Below are 20,401 nucleotides of genomic sequence, written 5' to 3' on the forward strand. Positions count from 1 at the left end.
GGTGATTTTATTGTGATATCCAAATGACCCTTTAAGTGAATGCATTCATGTATGAATGATGTATCTTGGTCGTTTTTATTTTGTATCAGATTTTCAGCTTCTTTAATAATTTCTTCATTGCTTAATTTTGGCAAATCTGTTAATAACACGAAAACGTTGATAAATAAGTCAATAAGACTCCAGATGTCTATTCAGGTGTCTTACCAGAAGGTCGATTATAATATAGAATGTGTGGATTTTCATCGCATCACTAGCTGAAAAGTTTAGTTCATCATCGGCCTCCTCGACAAATTTAATTTTTCTTTTTCTCTTTCTTATTTCTTTATATGTTTTATTTGGGCACAATTTTTTGGCTTCCTTGCGGTAAAGTAATTTGAAAGAGCTTCATTCTCTTTAATGACAGAACCCAGATCCATAATTTTTATATACTAATATTTTTTGTACCTACAGTATTCTTGCCGCCCTCTCATAATGTGCCGCCCTAGGCAACTGCCTATATTGCCTAATGGATAAAGCTGCCCTGCTGATGAATCTCTAACAAGAGGTGAAATCGTCGATAAGGGTGCTGGCTGCACTCTCTGATCTAGGTAAAAATTAAGACAGTTTTGGCTTCGCATTGCAACTGAATAAAAATGGTATACATTTTTATTTTTTTATACATTTTATGATTGTGAGTATATTATTATATAATTTTTTCAGAAAATACGTATTTAGTTAAAAATTTTGGCAACAATTATTGTTCAGAAATCATTTCTTTGTGGCATTTTTGAATGTGTTTGTGTGTGTTTTATTTTTTTAATTTTTGGTATTGTTTAATAAAAATTTTTGGAAAGTAGTATTAAAATTAGTTTAATATTTAAATAAAATATAAACTGTTTAAAGTATGTATATTGATTTCGTTGGAATCATATAATAGAAGTATAACTTCTTACGTGCGTACAAAGTACACACATTCTTTTTTTTTTATTGTTTCTAGGTGTGTTCTCTACAGTACAGTAACATCGCAGGACATATCAAGTACACAAAAAAGAAAACGGTTATTTTTAAAATCATTTAATTCATTACAATGACTTAAAATATAAATATTTTTCGAATAAAATTTACGTATATAATATTTTAATACAATGTATAAATACATACAAAGGAATGATATTGAGATACAAATCTTTTGCATATCGCATTTCTTTTCTTAAAAAATATTTTTCTTGAATAGTAATATATTGCTTTGACTTATACTCAAGTGAAACAATAAATATAAAGAGATTTCATGGTTAAAATATAGTTATTTAAAAAGATTAAGCAATTTCTATTAAGAAAACGCAAAATATGTTTCGACATTCCCTGATGCAGAAATGTGAAAAATGATATTTCTTTTCATAGCAAATACTAAAATTTGATGATAAGAACGATTCTGGTATAGCTGTTTAACCCTTTCTGCTCCATTTATGACATATGACGCGTCCATATATGACAATAGATTAGTGCCATGGACGCGTAAGCGCATCCATGTTACATAAGTATTCAAAAGAAATTATTTCTGCCGACAGGTGCTGTGGTTGGAAATATTGAAGCGGATCTGAAAGGGTTAAAAAGATTCAGCAAGAATTGATTCAAATTCACTATTTTGACATTTTTTTACTCGCTTCTGTGTTTGCCCAATGTAATTTTCATAAGCGATAATTAAGAACTAGTGTATGAACATTATCAATGATAAAAGTAACTTTTTTCAATAAAATTTAACTGAAAATAATGAAACAAGCCCTTTTGTCATTTATACAGCGTGTTTCATAGGGAAACGGAAATACTTTAATTGTGAATAGAGATAACCGAGGCGGTTCTAGGTATACTACATTTTTTGCCCTACCGACTTTTATAACAGAGTTACAGGATGTTTTATCGATTTTGCCAATTTCTTTCCTAAGCCATAACTTTAGAACCAACCTGTATATTTTTTTATATCTAGTACCGGGTGTCCCAATAAGAATGGCTCTCGGCCATATCTCAGGAACCGTTTATAGTAGAGCTTTGAAATAAAAAATTTTATAACAAAAGTTGACTCAGGAAAAGCCTGGAAATTATTTTCATAATTGTGGGACCACCGCTAGGGGGCGTAATTGAATATCAAAAATTAAAAAATCTAAATTTTACAAAATTTTCCTAATGAAGGGGCACTGGAAATCCGATCGTCGTATTCTTCATAAAATTCTACGCATATTTGATTTGACAAGTTTAGGTCTACCTTTGGAAATAAGAGGTGGGGGTGAGTGGGAACCGTGTTATGAAAAACTGGCTGAGTCCGGTTCTGCTTAATAAAATTTTGCAAACTTGGTCTTGTTGAAGGCAGATCTTTTTCGTCAATGCAAAAGTTATGATTTCCAACCAATTTACTGAGTAATATGCCAGCTAGAAGGCGTTATTTAATTTTTTTCAGAAATCTAGTGTTCCTTGGAAAATATTAAATACAAACATGCATTTTTAATACCATATTACAAAATTAAACAAAATTAGCAACAGAATAGTGAAAACCGCATGTTAATACCTTTTTTATATCTCGAGATATCTTACAAAACGTGTAAATTTAAAAACATAACTGTTACTGTCACCGGTAAACGAAATTAATTAAAAGCAGTGTTCTATGGAAACAACAAAGAAACATTTTCCAGCTGTCAACGTATATTAGGTCTTTTCAACGCTTCTCATTTGTTTCGAGCCTTGTTCATATCTCGTATATTAATATTATACACGGATTATACGGCATATGACAGAGGCTCGAAACAAATGAGAAGCGTTGAAAAGCCCTATTACAAAGAAATAAAAACAACTATTTAGTGATGACATAAACGTTCAAATTTTTGCCCATCATTTTGGTTGCAAACATTTACTCTTTCAAGAGTAGATTGAACAGCAGTCTCAATTTCTGCTTTCGATATGCTTTGAATGGCGTTTAGTATTCTCTGGATAATGTATCCTAGAGTAGTGTATGATGGGCAACAATTTGAATATTTAGGTCGTCACTAAGTAGTTCTTTTTGTTCTGTGTTATATTTAATTTTAATAGTATTGTCTCTCTTTATATTATTGTTTTAATTAATTATATTTTTATACGTTGACATCTGGAAAATGTTATTTTGTTTTTTTCCACAGCACACTACTTTTCATTAACTTAGCTTACCGGTGATAGTACCAGTTATGTATAAAATTTACACGTTTCTCGAGATATCTTGAGATAGGAAAAAGGTATCGACATGCGGTTTTCTCTATTCTATTGCTAATTTAATCTAATTTTATAAAGTATGATTAAAAATGCATACTTGTATTTAATGTTTTCCAAAGAAAACTAGATTTCTGAAAAAAATTAAATAACGCCTCCCAGCTGGCTTATTACTTATTAGGATAGTTCAAAATTATCACGCTTACATTGAAGAAAAATATCTGTCTTCAACAAGACCCAGTTTTCAAAATTTGATTTAGCAAAACCGGACTTACAGCCATTTTTTCATAACAAGGTTCCCACTCACCCCCACCTCTTATTTGCAAAGGTAGAGTTAAACTTGTTAAATTAAATATGCGCAAAATTTGATGAAGAATACAATCATCGGATTTCCAGTGCCCCTTCATTAGGAAAATTTTGTAAAATTTTGATTTTTTTATTTTTGATATTCAATTACGCCCTCTAGCGGTGGACCCACAATTATGAAAATAATTTCCAGGCTTTTCCTGAGGCAACTTTTGTTATAAAATTTTTTATTTCAAAGCTCTACTATAAACGGTTCCTGAGATATGGCCGAGAGCCATTCTTATTGGGACACCCGGTACATATGTGTCTCATCCAAGCCAAACGACTGACATACTAATCACAAGAAAAATCCAGGTCCGGATTAACAAAAAATTATAAAGTAATTGTGACCTTAAAACAACACCCTGTATATTGAAATTCTAAAAATCTGTTTGCATATAATTTGAAAAGAGCACAAAAAACTAAGTCTGATCGTTCGCTTCAATTTTTCGGCCAGACAATTTTATGACTTTAATTTTGAAATTATATTAAATTTTTAAAGAACTCTGACATTAAAAAGCAGGTATTACTAACTTTTAATTATAAATTATTAAAGCTATTGAATAAATACTCATTTTAAAATTAATCAATACTTATTTTTACCACATTGAAACGACCCAATTATTAATCACAAGAAGAATCCAGGTCCTGATTAACAAAAAAACATAAAGTAATTGTGATCTTAAAACAACACCCTGTATATTGAAATTTTCAAAATTTGTTTGCACATTTGAAAATACCACAAAAATCTGAGTTTATCGGTTTGCTTTAATTTTTTGTGAATGAAATTTAATAACTTTAATTTTGAAATTAAATATATTGATACTTTTAAGAACACTGAAATTAAAAAGCAAATTTTTAAAGCACTTTTAACAATAAATTATTATAGTTATTAAATAAATACCCATTTTAAAAATAATCAATACTTATTTACGACCTTCGAACGACCCACTTACAAATCACAACAAAAATCCAGGTCCGGATTAACAAAACAATATAAAGTAATTGTAACCTTGAAACAACACCCTCTATATTGAAATTTTCAAAATCCGTTTGCACATAGGTATGAAAAGAACACAAAAAACTAAGTTTAATCGTTCGCTTCAATTTTTTGGCCAGACAATTTAATAAATTTGATTTTGAACTTATGTCGAAATTTTTAAGAACTCTGGGAACTCATAATAAAAATTTCGATATGATTTAAAAAGTAATGTCATTAAATTGTCTGCAAAAAAATTAAAGCGGGACATTAAACTTAGTTTTTCGTCCTCTCTTCAGGTGTGCAAACGTTTTTAAAAATTTCAATATACAGGGTGTTTTTTCAAGGTCACAATTACTTCGTATTTTGTTGTTAATACGGACCTGGATTTTTCTTGTGATTAATAAGTGAGTCCTTCTAACGCAGTAAATAATAACTGATTATTTTTAAAATTAGTATTTATTCATTAACTTGAATGATTTATTATTAAAAGTGCTTTAAAAACCTGCTTATTAATTTCAGGGTTCTTAAAAATTTGAATATATTTAATTTGAAAAGTAAAGTTAATAAATGTTTGCACAAAAAATCAAAGTGAACCGATAAACTCGGATTTTTGTGGTCTTTTCAAATGTGCAAAAAAATTTTAAAAAATAACAATATACAGGGTGTCGTTTCAAGGTCACAATTATTTTGTTTTTTTGTTAATTCGGACCTGGAGTTTTCTTGCGATTAATAATTGGGTCTTTCCAATGTGGTAAATAAGTAATGATTCATTTTAAAATGAGTATTTATTCAATAGCTTTAATAATTTATAATTACAAGTTAATAATAATTTTGAGTTCTTAAAAAATTCAATATAATTTCAAAATTAAAGTCAAAAAATTATCTGGCCGAAAAATCGAAGCGAACCATTAGACTGAGTTTTTTGTGGTCTTTTTAAATATGCAAACAGATTTTCAAAATTTCAATATAATACAGGGTGTTGTTTTAAGGTCACAATTACTTTATAATTTTTTGTTAATCCGGACCTGGATTTTTCTTGTGATTAGTATGTCGGTCGTTTGGGTTTTGAATGAGACATGTGTTTACCGAATATTAAACAAATATACAGGGTAGTTCTAAAGTTATGGCTTTAGAAATAAATGAGTAAAATCGATAAAACACCCTGTAACTGGGATATAAAAGTCGGTAGGGCAAAAAATTTAGTATACCTAGAACGGCCTCGGTGACCTCTATTCACCATTAAAGTATTTCCGTTTCCCAATGAAACACCCTGTATACTGAGCATATTGAATGTTTCTTATTTGTATACAATATTGTAGTAGTTGCTATAAAATTGTTGTATTTTTGACCTTGGGTCTTTTGGGCTTGATTGGATTCCTCACTAACCTATTTTGGTGATATCTATTACACAGCCAAACATTGTTTTTGTTTTGATGCAAGAAAAAAACAGCCGAGTTATGTAGACAATGTTATGGAGCAATTTTGATGATTGTTTTTGGATTCAGTAATTCTAAATTTATAGAAAACAGACAAATTCTCTCGCATCAAAATTCGTGTTGACCGGTACTACTAAAAACATTTTCTTTGTTTTTGTATCACAGCCCTAATTGATTTAAAACAGTTACATCTATTTTTTTGACGACAATTTATGTTTCAAAAACTGAATCTCATCACACTGTTTGGTAATTTTCTCATTTTGGGCTGCTAAGTGTTCAGTCATAGCATCCAATTGAGTTTTGTAATTGTTATTTGTAGTCATCAACTCCTCGTAACTAAGTTCTAAGCTACTTTTGAGCTTTTTGTGTTCAAGGGTTACATTTTCTAACCTAGCTGTTAATGCTAGGTTTTCTGCCCATACTGTTTGGGTTTCAGATTTGAGAAGAGCATTTGATTCTAAAATTTCACTTATCTGGGACTCAAAGAAGTTTGTGAGTTTGTCACTTGATTGGGGCTTTGATTTTAATAAATCACATTCTGCTTTCCACCTTTCTGCCTCGCTCTGCCAGTGTTTAGCCTGAAACAAATCAACAATATTACACAAAATTAAAACAGTAAAAACTCACTTAACTAGAGATATGTTAATAAATTATATTGTCTAATTTTACAAAAAATATCCAGTTTTTGATGCCAAAAACATTGATTTTGAAATTTGAGGGCATACTTGCGACCATTTTTTTGTTTGTTAGTGCTCAAATCTAAAGGAAAAAATAGTACCGCCACATAGAAGGCGGGTAATCATGCCTTAATCATGGAGCGAAATAATAGTGATTTTGGAAAAGTATATTTTGTAAAAATCTCACCACTTAAAATCACCGTATAATCTGTTCAAAAGCATCTATAAACCTTTTCAAATACAAGAATAAAGTCGTTTTGTATATTTTTAAAATAATGCTTTTGTTTTTCTCTTCATTCTCAGTCTATGTAGATTTTGGCATCAAAAAAGTGGATATTTTCTGTAAAATTGTGGTAAAAAAGAAAATATGTGTTCTTTAATGTTCATTAAAAAAAACATCAAAATACTTAAAGGATGTAGTCAAACGAAAACAAATGTTGCAAACATAAAACAGACTGCTTACAGAAAATAGAAAAAGATGTTTAAGGGCGCAAAATTTCGGGCCAATGGTTTATAAATGCATATTTTTTTCGAATCCTGAAAAAACTAATAAATATTTTTGAAAAATTTAAACGCAGAATGAAAGATTACGGTGTTACAGAGGGCCGAGAATCCCTTAGAAAACACGTTTCTTTTAAATGAGTTATTTGGAATTAAAAATCACACTCAATTTTCTCTCTTTTTTTCGCCCCTGTGACTTTTTAAAATAAATATTATAGAAGTTTTCAGGGACTTTCGGCCCTCAGTAATGATGTAATCTTTCATTCTGTGTTTAAATTTTTCAAAAATATTTATTAGTTTTTTCAGGATTCGAAAAAAATGAATGCATTTAAAAAGCATTCACTCGAAATTTTGCGCCTGCAGGCCCGCACGCTTAAATCTATTTTGACAAAAAAATTAACAAATTTAAGAAAAATACTTACACTCTCCTCAGAACTATCTGAAGACCTTTTGTTTTCAGCATTATGAAGAGATAGTTTCCTAACATTTTTTTCTAACTCCTGCAATTGTTTTCTATACTTTTCTTCGTCTTGGTTATGCACTTTTTCTTTATTAGTTAATTCAGTTTGGAGATTTGTGATTAATTCATCTAAATTCTTTAGTTTTTCTCTACATTCTAAGATTTCAGAATCTTTCTCAGCTATCTAAAAACACATGATACGTGAAGAATTGCATTCAAAATAGAAGAAAATGTGAAAAATATGTTTCAATACACTAACTGCTTGTAGTAAGTATTAATTATGCGATGCAGTATTGCTGCAGATAGTGTGCAGAGTCTCTACATGATGATGGATGATGGTTGTAGAAACATGTAACAAATACAGCCTAAAAGTAAATTGCAAGAAGACAAAAATAATGAACATTAGTAAGAAAGTAAGAACACCAACATAAATTCCCAAATTGCAATAACTGGTACACTGTTAGAAGAGTGGAAAAAATATGCTATTTATGCTGCAATATTAAAGATCCCTGGGATCATAGATATGAAATAAAAACTACTGAAAAATCTAGAAGCTATTTTAATGGTATTGAGAAGATTATCTGCAATTTATCTTTAATTATCTATATATGTACATATATGCATAAGAATTCTTAGATGTTATGTCTTTAGTGTTCTCCTCTATGGAGTCTAACGAAAGAGGCATTTGAAATGTGATCAATGGGAAATAAGCCACAATTTAACTAAAAAAATGATTTTATTAACGTTTCGACATCCAAATCAGATGTCAAAATACAAAATATTAATAAATTAAACAATTGTTAATATTTTGTATTTTGACATCCGATTTGGTTGTCGAAACGTTAACAAAATCATTTTTTTAGTTAAATTGTGGCTTATTTCCTATTTAGAATAGTTAATTACAAAAATTCCACAAAGAAATAGTTTCAGAACAACATTTGAAATGTGGTGCTACCAACGTATGTTGAGGGTCTCATATACAGGGTTTAACAAAAATACAGGTCATAAATTTAATCGCATATTCTGGAACCAAAAATAGTTCGATTGAACCTAACTTACCTTAGTACAAAAGTGCACATAAAAAAAGTTACAGCCCTTTGAAGTTAGAAAATGAAAATCAATTTTTTCCAAATTGTCGAAAAGTATTAGAGATTTTTTATTGAAAATGGACATGTGGCATTAATATGGCAGTAGTATCTTAAGAAAAAAGTATAGTGAAATTTGGACACCGCTTAAAAATGTTATGGGGGTTTTGTTCCTTTAAACCCCCCAAACTTTTGTGTACGTTCCAATTTAATTATTATTGTAGTACCATTAGTTAAACACAATGATTTAAAAACTTTTTTGCCTCTTAATACTTTTTCGAAAAGTCAGTTTTTATCGAGATATTTTGAATATTTGTCAAATCCACCACATGTTTGTATATGGTTAAGTACGATTATGGAGACTTGGTGATCATATGAAAATTTATTTATGATTTACATTTTTAGGCATATTTTGAACCATATTAAAAAAGAAGCCACATCTCGATAAAAGGGCCTTATGGAAAAAATACAATTACTTTATTTATTTATTTATACTGCACATTTACAGCAATGATGCCAATTATAAATGCACAATTGGTCAATACAAGGTAATAAGAACATACAATAATTTATACAATACAATAAAATAAATACATGTTAAAACAATAAATAAGGGTATCACAGTTTATGTAGCATAGTACTCTTTTTCATATTATATAGGTCAAGGTCTTCACTCACGATAAAATCGTTCATTGCCATTAAGCAGTTTGCCATGGGGGAGTTTGCATAGTCTGGAGTTATTTTAAATAAAGTGGGTCTACATCTAAGTCTTTGGTCTGGTACATTAAAATTTATAAATGAAAGAATCGTAGGAGAATCTATGATTTGATAAACTATATTAAATATGAAAATGATTTGGACATTTCTACGTCTTTCGCTCAATAACACAGTGTCAAAAAGCATTCTCTGCAAGTTATAGGAAACCTTAAAAGGATAAATCCCAAATTTCCTCAGATATAAAGACCTCAAAAATTTCTTCTGAATCCTCTCTATCATATCACCATGTGATATGGTGGAGGGACTCCATATGGTACAAAAATATTCGAGTTTTGACCTCACATATGCATTAAAAAGCTTAATTGTAGTGTCACAATAAAATTCTTTACTGGATCTTAGGATAAAGCCTAACTGTCTATAGCAATCATTAGTTAGTTTGAGAATGTGCTCATTAAAGGAGAAGTTGCTAGTGAATAACACCCCTAGATCTCTGATTTTTGTTAACCTTTCAAGTTTTACTTCGTTAATAAAATAATCTGTTCTTATTATTTCTTGCTTTCTAGAAAAAGTCAACAGTTTACATTTTGACTCATTTAAGTTCAAATCATTATTTTTACAGAATGTGGATATACCTCAAATATCTTGTTGTAAATTAATACAGTCATGTTCGTTTTTTATTGTAAGAAATAATTTTAAATCGTCTGCAAATAGAAGAAACTTGGCAAATTTTATATAATCGGTGATGTCATTTATGAACATAACAAAAAGTAAAGGCCCAAGGATGGAACCTTGCGGTACACCTGACCTGGTTATAAAATTGTCTGAGTAGCAGTTCCCAAATTTGACTACATTAGTACGGTTGGTAAGGTAAGATTCAAAAAATCACTGAATGATTTACTATATCAAAGGCTTTTGCTAAATCGGTAAAGATAACATGAACTTGAGAATTATTTATGGATGAAGCAATATAGTGACTGAAAATGCACAGATTTGTTTGAGTTGAGAATGAGGCAAAAAAGTTTTAAAAACACTGTGTTTAACTAATGGTACCGCAGTAATAGTTTAATTGGTAGGTATAGTCTGTTCGCTAAACTCAGACCCAACTTTCTAGATATTTTAGTCAGTAATTTTGCCAATTTTAGTAAAATTGTCAAAAAATAATTACTAAATAGTTAATAATCACTAAATAGTTAGTAATTTTGCCCATTTTTGCAAAATTGGCAAAAAACAAAAAAATTATCGACTAAAATACCTAGCCAGTTGCGTCTAAGTTTACCGAACCGACTATACACAAACATTTGGGGGGTTTAAAGGCACAAAACCCCCATAAATTTTTTATGTAAACATGTTAAAAAAGAAGCCGCCTCTCGATAAAAACTGCCTTATTGAAAAAATACTAAGAGACAAAAAAGTTTTGAAAATATTGAATTTAACTAATGTTACCTCAATAATAATTTAATTGACACATACACAAAAGTTTGGGGGGGTTTACGGGAACAAAACTCCATAAAACTTTTAAGGGGGTGCACAAATTTCGCTATAATTTTTCTTTAAGATTTTCCTGCCATAAGAATGCCACATGTCCATTTTCAATAAAAAATATCTAACAGTTTTCGATATATTCGAGAAAATTGATTTTCATTTTGTAACTTCAAAGGGCTGTAACTTTTTTTATGTGCATATTTGTACTAAGGTAAGTTAGGTTCATTTGAACTATTTTTGGTCCCAGAATATGTACTTTAATATATGACCTGTATTTTTGTTACACTCTGTATACACACCACAAAACTAACATAACATGTAACTATTCTATAGAGGCTAAGAAAAGACAACAAAATTATTATCACCATAAAGAACAGCAAATTGGCTTACTTCAGTCACATTATGCGTAATATAGGTCTGGATCCTGCGTATGAAAAAAAAGTTGATTAATAGCAAGCTGAAAATTTGTTAATAGCTTAAGGGTGTCTAGTCGGATAAACTTTGATATATGGGAACACTGTAACAGGGGCAATTTTAATTGTGGAACAGGTTAAAAATTTGGAACGGTCAGATTACGAAAACGGCACATTTATTTTGTCCGACAGAACAGACTTAAACTCTCCGAACAGAGATTAAACTCTCATGCAAAAATCAGACTGCTATTTATCACCTGTCATAACTCCTGTCATTTGACATATTCTACATGTTCCACTCATTAAAACGCCCATTTGGTGATAATTAGCAGTCTGATTTTTGCATGAGAGTTTAATCTCTGTTCGGAGAGTTTAAGTCTGTTCTGTCGGACAAAATACATGTGCCGTTTTCGTGGTCTGACCGTTCCAAATTTTTAACCTGTTCCAAAATTAAAACTTCCCCTGTTCCAGTGTTCCCATATATCAAAGTTTGTCCGACTAGACACCCTTAAGCTATTAACAAATTTGCAGCTTGCTATTAATCAACTTTTTTTCCTACGCGGGATCCAGACCTAATAGTAAGTACTGACTTCTACAGTTGATTTTACAAGGCAAGATTAAGGGCAAGAGAGGCCTGGATGTAGACATAATTATATCCTGGCAGGCCAAACTTGGGAAGAGGACTGGTCTAGATCAACTAATCTATTTCGAGCTGCTGTGAATAGAATAAGTTGAATCAATGTGGTCACCAAGTTGGTGACACCAACATCACTAGAAGATGTGCACACTTAGAAGAACTGCTAGTGTTTCTAATATTACATATTAAAAAGTTATTCAGCATTAAAGTTATTAGGTAGATTTAGCTTGTGCCAAATAAAAATACTTGAGGGGCGTAAATATTGTATATCATAACATCTGGTAGATGATTGAACTTACCGAATTGAATAATTGAGCATTTTCGAGAATTTTCTTTTGTAATTCGTCATTTAATACGCTGATATCAACGTTGGGTATACTCTCGGTGGTTTTGTTCTTATTTTTCTTGCTACTATTACTAGTTTGCAGCTCTTGCTGAAGCACCACAATTCTCTTTGTCAGCTGATCATTTCGGAAAGTAAGGCTTTCGATTTCTTGATCCCGCTTCCTGACCGTTTGTTCGTGATTTCTGACTTGATCTTGAAGCCCTGCGGTCTTCGCTTGTTCATCTAAGACCGCTTTTTTGAGAACGGTTGCTTGAGATCGTATCTAAAAGTAGTTGGGTTGAGTTGGATGAAATATATCTTTTATCGTTAACGTACCTTAGAATATTCAGCCGCAAGTCTTTGATATTTTGACTCGATGTCTGTTTCCTTTTCCATATCAAATTTGTCTAAATTCTATTTTAATTTACTTTTCTTATAAAATCATTTCCGAAATTCAATTGTCAAAAGTCAAAACAAAGCCTGACGTTTGACGTTGCTGACTCTGACTCTGACACATAAAAGAAGAAGAACAGCAATAACAGATGGGAAATATAAAATAAAATTATAAATTATTTTGTCATTTTATAAATAAATATTTGATTATCAATTATGATGATTATCAAATCGTTATATTTATCAAGTAACGGTCGAATCCATCAATCACGAACAGTTCTTTTTATAGGCCCTCTATTCACTGTTGCCAAATGGTACGATAGCGCCTATCTTCACATCGTATCCACTTGACGTAAAACTCGACTCACGTCCACGTCGTCGTCGTACGTCGTTGTGTGGAAAGTTTGTAAAGTTTGTTGACATTTGCGTTGCCAATCTGCCAATCGCCATTCGCCATTATCATTGTATCCACCAAATTAACTGTGCAATGCCAAAGTTGTTATTATTTTTAGTAGAAACATAAACGTGCAGATTGCTGCAGTTTAAAGTTTCAATGAATTAAACCAAGTATTTTTAATTTGTCTTAAAATAAACCAGGAATCACAGTAAGTTATATAAGTACATATTATGATATATTTAATTAGGTAAAGTATAACATTCAAATTTTCTGTTTATAGATGAGTAGTGGAAGCCACCAATATTTACAAAACACGAGCCAAAAGCCCTGTGTACGTACTGGTGATATTGAGCATTTGTCTCAATTGTCTGAGAATTTGGCTGCCTTATGTTTAAATCAAGAACATTCTGATGTTACCCTTGTAGTTGAGGGGCAGAAATTAAATGCTCATAAGGTAATATATCCTAATTACTTTATTAAATATATTGCAATGTAAAGTATCTTCTTCATGTGCCATCTCCTGTAAGAAGATTGTCAACTTATTCTTAGTATCCTTCTGTAGGCCCATAACTCGAAGGCTTCTAATCTGTCCAAAACATCTTTCTTTAATATCCAAGCCTATAACCCATAAAATAATACCGAGAACATGTAGCATCTCAGAAGTCTTGCCTTTAAAGAAATTGTAATGCCCCTGCTACAGAATACGTTTTTTAGTTTGTTGAAAGCATTTCTTGTCTGTCCTATTCTTGCTTTAATCTCTTCTGTGTACTCATTTTCATTAATGATTGTACCCAGATATTTATATTTTTCAACATTTTTAATTTGTTCTCCAAGTATTGTTATGCTTTCGTGGCGCTGTTGGGCTTTTGTAATTACTATAAATTGTGTCTTTTTTGTGTTTAGGTCTGTCTTCTTCGCTGACTTCTGCCACTCTGTCAACCATTTGTTGTAAATCTTCAAGTCATTTTGCTAATAAAATAGTGTTAGTAAACCATATATTATTTATTGGTCAAGCATTTCCTTTTATTCTCATAGTTAGTTCTTCTAGGGCCGGTTGTTCGAACGCTAATCAACAATGATCACTATCAACTATTTAATTACTGTCACCAACTGTCAATGTCAACTTTGATTGAGTTGCTGAAAACATAATTGATTATAATTATGAGATTAGTTAATCAATTAACATAACAATTATTAACATAATTGATTAACTAATTTCATAATTGTAATCCATAATTATGTTTTCAGCAACCCAAACAAAGTTGACATTGACAGATGTTGGTGACAGTAATTAAATATTTGATAATGATCATTTTTGATTAGCGTTTGAACAACCTGCTCCTAGTGTTTCCAGAATTATTTCCTCTGAATACAAATTGAAAAAATTAGGAGACACAGCCTTTAGAGACATTTAGAGATTTAGAGAAATTTAGAGACACAGCCCTGGCTGACGCACCTCTCAATCTGTATTTCATTTGAAAAGATGTTGTTCTCTTTTACCACAGCGATCTGATTATAATAGATAGCGTTAATGATTCTGATGTCTCTCATTAAGTTTTTCCTTTTCAAGTAATTCTATGAGGAGGTTATGTCTGACCTTATCGAAGGCTTTGTTGTTATCCAAGAAACACATTAACATCCATGCACCTTTGCACAAGTACATTTACAGCGAACAGGGCTTCCTTTGTTCCCAATGCATTTCTAAATCCAAATTGTGTGTCACTAATGTCTTGCTCAAGTTTGTTGTGTATTCTCCAGTATATAATTTTCAAAAATATTTTGAGCATATGACTCGTTAAACTTACTTATTATGTTATTGACTTTTTATAATGCAATGTATATTTCAGGTTATTTTAGCTGCCCGAAGCGACTATTTCAGAGCTCTTCTATATGGAGGTATGAAGGAGTCGAGCCAGAATGAGATTCTATTACCAGATGCTCCATTAAAGGCTTTTAAGGTTCTCCTTAAGTACATTTATACAGGTAAAATAGATGTATTAAGATTTTGGTTATTATTTTGAAGGAGACTACAAACTTTTGCATTAAAAAAATGTATGAAGTAATGTTTTTTTGTGGGTTGATTTTCATTTAAAGTACACTGGGGTGCAAAATTAACCGGACACCTTAAAAATGGGTCTTTTTTGATGTCTCGAATTTTCTAAACCTGTTGTCCGATTTAAGTGATTTTTTAATATGTTATAACCTTATTCTTTAACAATATCGCTGTAATAATATTTATTTATTCAAAATATTTATTCATTATATTGTTGCTAAACAGGTAAATTTTCATTGTATACCGGGTGTACCAATGAAACTGTGTTTTTTTCTCCAAGTTTGCATCACCCTGTGAAATATTCTAGCATTTATTAAATACTGAAATTAAAATCAAACTATTGGTACCGTGCAAGTTCGGCAAAGCGACCCCTATTTCTTCGCTCTGTACTATTATTCGCACTTTTAATTATATTGGCCAATTATATTAGTCCTGGTTACTGGATAATTGTCAAGGCCATAGTCCAAAAAAATAGTAAGAAGAAAAAATAAGATTCAGGTTATGTTATGAAAACGTGAAAAATTGTATGTAGTAAATAAAATTAGTTATTAAAATGCAGTACTGCACTCAAAATACAATTAATTAAATTACCTTTATATAATAATTGCATATCATATCAATATTGTGGAGCAATATATAATTTTTCTGCTTCAATGACAGAAGGTATGAAATATACGTCAATTTGACAATTTCAATTGACAATATGAATTATTTAAGATAGTTGCAATATTTCTCCACGACTCACGCACGTTCGTTTCTCGTTTCCCTTTCCAAGTACTTGCACACCGTGAATAGCCTCATTTTTTCTCAACATTTTGTTTTTTGATTCATTCGCTTATGTTGGATAATAAAAAAATTAGATACTTTAACAACTAGCCATGTTTTTCATCAATACAGGATGTTTTTAAATAAGTATGGCAAACGTCAAGGGGTAATTCTGCATGAAAAAATAATGACAGTTTGCTTTATAAACCTATGTCCGCAAATGCTTCGTTTCAGAGATAGAGTGTTAAAATTTTTCTTAGAAACTGACGATTTAGAATTTAATATTCACCATTGGCGCGCATACAGGTAATATGAACCGTCATATTACCCGTATGCGCGCCAATGGTGAATATTAAATTCTTACTTGTACGTGAAAAAATGTACAGTGACTACGTCTTAAAACCCAGCAAATTGCATTTGCATATCTCAACCGGTTTTAAAGCAATAAATAAATCATCTGTAAGAAAAATTTTAACACCCCCTATCTCGGAAACGAAGCATTTGCAGAGATACTGTTTGTAAAGCAAACTGTCATTTTTTTATGCAGAATTACCCCTTAAAGTTTGCCATACTTATTTAAAAACACCCTGTATTGATGAAAAACATGGCTAGTTGTTAAAGTACCTAACCTTTTTATTATCCAACACAAGCTAATGAATCACAAAACAAAATGTTGAGAAAACATGAGGTTATAGTTTGATTTTAAGGGGGGGGTATGGTTTGAAATATTTAATTTTTTCTATTATTTCAAATAATAGTACATACTTTCAAGAATACTCTCTGAAAATTTCAAAGTAATCGGAGTAAAATTACCAGAGATACAGGGTGTTGAATATCCCTACCTTCGACTCACGTTGCCGCGGCTTCGCGCCAGCACGCTTGAGCGTAGTGAGAAACGTTAAACTGTTCGCCTTCTCTTTTGTAGATTACTCCGCAATTCAAAAAACATATTCCAATGTTCATCACTTTACGATTTGGCAGACAAATAAGAAGATGAAGATGCAGTTGTCAAAACTTTAAACGCATTTTTCTCAAAACTGCTTTTTCGAATGCGGTGGACATTGTAACTGAAAAACTACTTGACCGATCTACCTGAAATTTTGCATAGATTTTCTTTAGACATTTCGTGAGGTAACAACGTCGAGATATTTTTCGTTTTGTGCTTATTTTTTGTTCAACAATATTAAATCTGTTGGTTTTCACAAAATTTTTATCAAAAATTTCGTATTTTTGACTTTTGAGTGATACCAAAAATTCAAAAATCATTAAAAATAAAAAAACTCGACGTTGTTACCTCGCCAAACTCATTTATTTATTTATTTTATTTATTTACGGGCCTTACCCATTATTACAGAATAATTTAAGAGCTAAAATATACATTAAACCTCAAAATAAATTATAAAAATATGTAAATATACTTAATTACAATCACAAAATGGTAACATTACACAGACATTATCACAGGTAATAAATTGACAAATATTATTTGGACACTTAACACTAATCACCTAGCTACCCATAAATATACTTATAAATTTATAAATTAGTGTTCTTCCCCAAGCGTTAAATCCTTAAGAAAGCACACAAAGCGACTTTGACTTATACTGAAATCAATGTTCGGAGATAAGTTATTGGCTGTCCTTACAGACCTTGAACTAAAACTATTAAACTTTACATTAGTTCTACATAAAGGTTGTTGAAACATGAGGTGAAATCTAGTATTCCTTGACGGCACTGCCAAACCAATACAGTACAGTAGATCTGGGCAATCAGCAATACCATTAAAAACTTTGTATAAATTCTGTAAGTCCCTACATTGCCTGCGAATCTGGAGAGGAGGGAGAGAAAATCTCGTGTGAAGTGAATCATAGTTGTAATGGTAGTTGTCAGGGGGATCCACACCAGCCTTAAAGGCCAAATACCGCAAAAATCTTCTTTGCACTTGTTCTGATTTGTGTACATGGCATGTATAGAGGGAATTCCAGACTGAAGAAGCATACTCCAATAGGGGTCTGACCAATGAACAATACAATAGGCGGATTGCCGAGAGATTTGTAAAATCTCTTGTAGATCTCTTGACAAAGCCAACCATTTTAAGGGCTCTAGAAACAATCACTGCGATATGAAATCTGAAGGATAGAGCATTGTCAAATAAGACTCCAAGATCCTTAGTAGCTGACATATTGATCAAGATGGTGTTAGAAATTTCATAGGGAAAAGCCAAGGGGATACGCCTTTTAGAGAAATACATAGTGAGGCATTTTTTTGGGTTTAAATCCATGCAATTTCTTTCACACCAGTCCACAAGTCTGGACAAATCTGACTGCAAGTTGATACAATCAGTGGTAGAAGAGACAGTTTTGAAGCATTTTAGGTCATCAGCAAAACATAGAAATTCGGAATATTGAAAGCAACTCTGGATGTCATTTATAAAGATGTTAAATAACAAGGGTCCCAAATGAGACCCTTGAGGCACACCAGAAGGTACTTTTATCTCCTTAGATTTAAAGCCTTTGACCTTTACTATTTGAGATCTATCAGACAAATAGCTGCCGATCCAGCTCAACAAACTACCACCCAAACCTGCTGTCCTCAGCTTATCCAATAAAATTGTATGATTTACCCTGTCAAATGCCTTAGAAAAGTCAGTGTATATACTGTGTACCTCACCACCACCATCCAAGACACCTGGCAGAAACTCACTGTAAACTAGTAAATTAAGCTCAGTAGACCTTCCATTTAGAAATCCATACTGCTGGGGTATTATTGTTGATGATAACACTGATGTAAGATATTTTGTTACTATTTTTTCAGATAGTTTTGGAATTACATTTAAATTGCAAACTGGCCTATAATTGCACACATCAGCTTTATTTCCTGATTTGTATATGGGGGTCAAGAAGCTAGTCTTCCAAAACTCAGGAAAATAACCAGACTTTAAAGAAGAGTTAAATATCATATAGAGAGGACGAGAAAGTACGAAACTACATGATTTTAGAATAATGGGGGGTATTCCATCTGGCCCTGGACTCTTGTTGGTATTTAGATTACAAATCTCTTCATAAATTGTTGAAATACTGATTTGAAGATCATTTATGCTGATATCATTAAAAGATAAAGATTCAACGGCCTGACAAACTTTTGTTGAGTAAACAGTTTTAAAATAATCTGCAAATAGATCTGGAAGATCAGGCCCCAGTTGGCAACTCACCTCGTTGTAAAACATTTCAGATGGTAAATCATTAGATTTTCGTTGTGAGTTGACATAGGACCAGAATTTTTTCACATTACTCTCATTGACAATAGCATTTTCCGAGCTGGACACAAATTCATTGTAACAAGTTTTAGATAGGACTTTACATTGTGATCTTAATCTTGAAAAAGTAAAATACTCATACCTACTCCCAGATTCTTTAAATGCTTTGTGTGCTTGCTTTTTTAAAATAATAACATTTTTTAATTCTTGAGAGAACCATCTTGGAAAGTATTCTTGAGACACTTTCTTTTGTGGTACTACCATGTGTATAACTGTGTAAAGAACATCATAAAAAATATTAAGCATGTCATTGATAGAATGTTTTAATAATATCATGTCCCAATTAACCTCTCCAAGATAGCTATTTAACAAATTAAAGTCTGCTAACTTGAAGTCATAATAATATTCATCCTTGGTTGCATTAACTAAATTAGTATGACTATCTGATATTCTTAATGTTATATTCAGGGGTGGATGGTAACTATCCTCGGGGACCAGAGCATCATCTGCCAAAGTCACAACTACTGAAAGGGCATTCGAACCAAAAACCAGGTCCAGGGTTTTGCCCAAATGGTTGGGAACATTGTTAAGTTGGTACAAATTGTGAAAAGCACATAAGTTTGACATTACCTCAATTGATTCGGCATCCTGGTGCAAAGTATCTGGAGAGTAGATGGCATGAGAACAGAACTGGTCAAATGTCCATGAGGCCTTCGGCAAGTTAAAATCTCCAAGTAGGAGCATTGGGCATTGGTACTTTTCAGAGAGGCTGTCAATATTGTCACTGAAAAGTTGGTATTTTTCTGGAGATGATCTTGGTGGAATATATACACATCCTATAACGGTTTTATTAGAACCAGAGCCAATTTGAACAAATAATTGCTCCAGGCCGGGGCTTGACTCCACCAATTGAGCAGGGATATTCTTAGCGACAGCGATCAACACACCACCACCCCTTGAAGCATCACTGGTAGTTGCATTACGGTCCCTTCTGTATATATTATATTCAAACAGCCCAAGCTCAACATCAGAGATTTCTTCTGTAAGCCATGTCTCGCTTAGCACAATTACTGAGTTATTGTTAGAGATAACATTACTACGAAGAACATTCAGTTTGGTCCTAAGTCCTCGAACATTTTGATAAAAGATATCCATATTCCGGTGAATTCTGGAATGAGAACTTGATAAGGAAGGCCCATTAATTAGTTTTTTCGTGCAAAAATAAATGGGGTACCATTTCGATATCTGATACTCACTTGTTCGCCTT

At 31.7% G+C, this 20,401-nt stretch overlaps 2 protein-coding genes across 3 annotated transcripts in view; one reads left to right on the plus strand and one right to left on the minus strand.

Moving 5' to 3' along the window:
• Nucleotides 1-1,067: 1,067 nt before the first annotated feature.
• LOC114349460 (protein phosphatase 1 regulatory subunit 21) lies at nucleotides 1,068-12,761 on the minus strand. Its single transcript, XM_028299839.2, has 5 exons — nucleotides 12,607-12,761; nucleotides 12,245-12,553; nucleotides 7,574-7,795; nucleotides 3,809-6,551; nucleotides 1,068-1,959 (listed from the first exon to the last, which is right to left on the minus strand). Exons 1-4 carry the CDS (start codon nucleotides 12,664-12,666, stop codon nucleotides 6,165-6,167), a joined length of 978 nt encoding a protein of 325 aa, XP_028155640.1. The 5' UTR covers nucleotides 12,667-12,761; the 3' UTR covers nucleotides 1,068-1,959; nucleotides 3,809-6,164.
• Nucleotides 12,762-13,076: 315 nt separating this feature from the next.
• The window catches only part of LOC114349461 (BTB/POZ domain-containing protein 9), a 45,402-nt gene continuing 38,077 nt past the window's right edge, over nucleotides 13,077-20,401 (plus strand). For both annotated transcript variants that reach the window (XM_028299840.2, XM_028299841.2), the window contains exons 1-3: nucleotides 13,077-13,268; nucleotides 13,341-13,514; nucleotides 14,908-15,043. In XM_028299840.2, coding sequence (XP_028155641.1) covers nucleotides 13,341-13,514; nucleotides 14,908-15,043 — 310 coding nt within the window. In that variant the 5' untranslated portion in view covers nucleotides 13,077-13,268. The remainder of the gene's footprint in view (nucleotides 13,269-13,340; nucleotides 13,515-14,907; nucleotides 15,044-20,401) is intronic.

This window comes from Diabrotica virgifera, chromosome 6 (assembly GCF_917563875.1).
Source record: "Diabrotica virgifera virgifera chromosome 6, PGI_DIABVI_V3a".
In the NCBI taxonomy this organism is placed as follows: domain Eukaryota; kingdom Metazoa; phylum Arthropoda; class Insecta; order Coleoptera; family Chrysomelidae; genus Diabrotica; species Diabrotica virgifera.